General features: G+C 56.2%; 1 protein-coding gene across 1 annotated transcript in view; it reads left to right on the forward strand.

The window, feature by feature from the left end:
• Positions 1-3,088, forward strand: part of ARSG (arylsulfatase G) — a 56,152-nt gene that overhangs the window by 40,146 nt on the left and 12,918 nt on the right. The window contains exon 8 of the mRNA XM_010856066.1: positions 1,862-1,970. Coding sequence (XP_010854368.1) covers positions 1,862-1,970 — 109 coding nt within the window. The remainder of the gene's footprint in view (positions 1-1,861; positions 1,971-3,088) is intronic.

Raw genomic sequence — 3,088 nt, forward strand, 5'->3', positions numbered from 1 at the left:
GCTCTGGGCCCCTCTGGACAGCGGGACTCTGGATGGCGGCCAGATGCTTGAGACACCCCAGGCCAGGCCACAGAGTTTCCCACCCAGCCCACTTGGTTCTGAGAGCCCCACACCCCTACACAGGAACCGTCCACACGGACGTGAGTTGGTGCGTGTTTTGTTTCTTACTTCAACACTTGGGGGGACTCCAGAGCTGGTTATGAGAAAATTCCAAGAATGCTGGGCACTTCCGGTGTTGGGAGCTGGCCCGGGACTTCAAAGGTTGCCTTCGCTGCGGGGTGGCCGCTGCAGAGCGCGGGCAGCCTGGGCTTCTCCCCCCACCCCTGTTCACGGCAGCCAAACATAAGGCCGTCGCATGACCGCGGCCTGTGTGAGGCACACACAGCCTTCGCCTTGGAAGGCCTCTGACACGCTAACCGTGTGGAATTCCTGGCTCAGCTGGGCTGAAGTCAGGGCGTGTGTGGGAGTGGTGGGGATGGTCATGGCTAATTCAACGCGACGTGTATTCAGGATGTTTCCATAAGGCATGACCTCATCCCTTCCAGCCCGCTGGTCACCGTTACACTGCTGGTCACTTTTGACTCGGTAGTTACGAAAAGAATTCCTTTAATTACCCCGTGGAAATTCGTAGATTACACATAGATTGTTCTTACCTCCCCGAAAGAGGTAAGAGGTCAGAGCTATTATGAATGCTGTCTCCACAACATTGGAACAGCTCATTCATTCAAAAATAAAGGCAGCCAAAAGGGGGGAGAAAACTGAGGCAAAGGGAAAATACAACAAAATCTATGCCAGGTCAGTTGTTGGCATCAGACAGATCAAATAGCTGGGGGGAGTTTCTGCCTTTAGTCAAATAATTTTATTTCCCATCCTCAACATGACCTGTTGGAGAAGGAAATGGCAACCCACTCCAGTGTTCTTGCCTGGAGAATCCCAGGGACGGGGGAACCTGGTGGGCTGCCATCTATGGGGTCACACAGAGTCGGACATGACTGAAGCGACTTAGCAGCAACAACAGGACCTGTAGGAAGACACATTCCTTCACGCGTTTGTTTGACAGGTATTTGTTGAGCTTCTACTGTGTCTCACCTGTGTTCCCTGGTGGCTCAGAAGTTAAAGCGTCTGCCTCCAATGCGGGAGACCCGGGTTCAATCCCTGGGTCGGGAAGATCCCCTGGAGAAGGAAATGGTAACCCACTCCAGTACTCTTGCCTGGAGAATCTCATGGACGGAGAAGCCTGGTGGGCTACAGTCCACGGGGTCGCAAAGAGTCGGACACGACCGAGTGACTTTACTTTCTTTGACTTTACTGTGTCTCAGGCGCACGGGATGTTTGCCGGGTCATGCTGTGCAGGTGCTCAGGAAGCCAGGCAGTAAAGAAGCCAGGCAAGCTGATGGTCATATGTGGAATGAGGGAATTAGGTGACGTGATTCCATAATGAGGGACAGAGGCAGCGATTTACACCTTTATCCAGTAAAATAAAAGCACGTATTGAAGGAGATTGGACTTCCTAGGTGGCTCAGCGAGTAAAGGATCTGCCTGCCAACGCAGGAGACGTGGGTTTGATCCCTGGGTCGGGAAGGTCCCCTGGAGAAGGAAATGGCCACCCACTCCGGTGTTCTCGCCTGGAGAATCCCGTGCACCAAGTAGCTTGGCGGGCTACAGTTCATGGGGTTGCAAGAGTCAGACACAACTAAGCGACTGAACATACACACATATTGAAAGAGATTAACTAGGTGAATAAAAATGGCTGATTACCAAGGGAAGTCGGGCCTTTGCTGGAACTATTGGGAGCTCTCAGAGCATCCCCGTCAGGAAGGACTGCTCTTCCCAGAGAACCGACTGCCTCCGTGTCTCGCAGGGGGAAGTCCCGCCAAGCAGACCACCTGGGAAGGAGGGCACCGCGTCCCGGCCCTGGCTTACTGGCCCGGCAGGGTCCCCGTCAACGTCACCAGTGCAGCTCTGCTGAGGTATGACCCCCCCCCCCACCCAGTTCCTTGAGATGCAAGAAGGCGTGTGCTTGGGTGGCTGGAGACCTCCCCCTCGCTGACCCTGGGCAGGCGTCCACAGGGCCTTCCCAGACTCAGACTGCAGCTGCGCGGAGCTGCGTGCAGGCCAGCCTGTGAGCTCCTTAAAGCACAGAGGGCTCTTCAGGCCCTCCTCCGGGGAGACCGTCTCTGGGAAGAGGGCGCTGGGCGGGCTGCATGGCCGTCAGCACTGGCTGCAGTGGCGTCTGCAGCAGCGTCATCACCACTTTCCTTGGGCTAAGCTCCCCTGGTGGCTCAGATGGGAGGGAATCTGCGTGCAATGCCGGAGACCTGGGTTCGATCCCTGGGTCAGGAAGATCCTCTGGAGAAGGAAATGGCAACCCACTCCAGGCTTCTTGCCTAGAGAATCCCATGGACAGAGGAGCCTGGCGGGCTAAGGTCCATGGGGTCGCAAATAGTCGGACGTGACTGAAATGACTTAGCATGTACTCATGCCAGCTGGTGGTAGGGAACGGGGGAGAACAGATCACTGAACCCGGATGATTCCCCCCTTGGGGGTAGGGCAGGTGTCTGAGGGGGGTCACTCAGATGGATAGCCCTGAGAAAGGGGTCTAGCCATTCACGTGCCCTGGAGGGGAGAGAGAGGGAAGGAGGGTCCCCCTGGCTGGGGAGGAAAGGCTGAATCCTTGGCTCAGGACCTTCTTCCTGCCTCTGCCTAAGAAGCTCCAAAAAGAAGTGCCCCTTTCTTCGTAGGACAACTGTCAGCGTGATCACATGTCAGATCACGCCGATCTCCTTATCGAGGCTGACCCAGAGGCCATGTCCTGGCACAGAGCTCGGCCGTGGTGAGCGTCCTGAACGCTGAACGCAACGCCACGCGGCCCTGATTCCTAACTAGGGGGGCATCCTCCTCATGGTGTGCCCCATGGGCAGGGGTGCCAGGTGCTTGCTTACATGCTCAGAGGCTTTGTTCTGGTTAAAGACTAATTTTCTAGTTCCAGAGGTCCTTCGCCATCAACCAGTTGGGTTCTGGACTAGAAAATGCAGCCCAGAGGAGGAGCGCACATCTCACTGGTGTCCTTCAGGGCGGGGCGGGGGGC

Source organism: Bison bison, unplaced genomic scaffold, assembly GCF_000754665.1.
Source record: "Bison bison bison isolate TAMUID 2011002044 unplaced genomic scaffold, Bison_UMD1.0 scf7180017864371, whole genome shotgun sequence".
In the NCBI taxonomy this organism is placed as follows: Eukaryota; Metazoa; Chordata; class Mammalia; order Artiodactyla; family Bovidae; genus Bison; species Bison bison.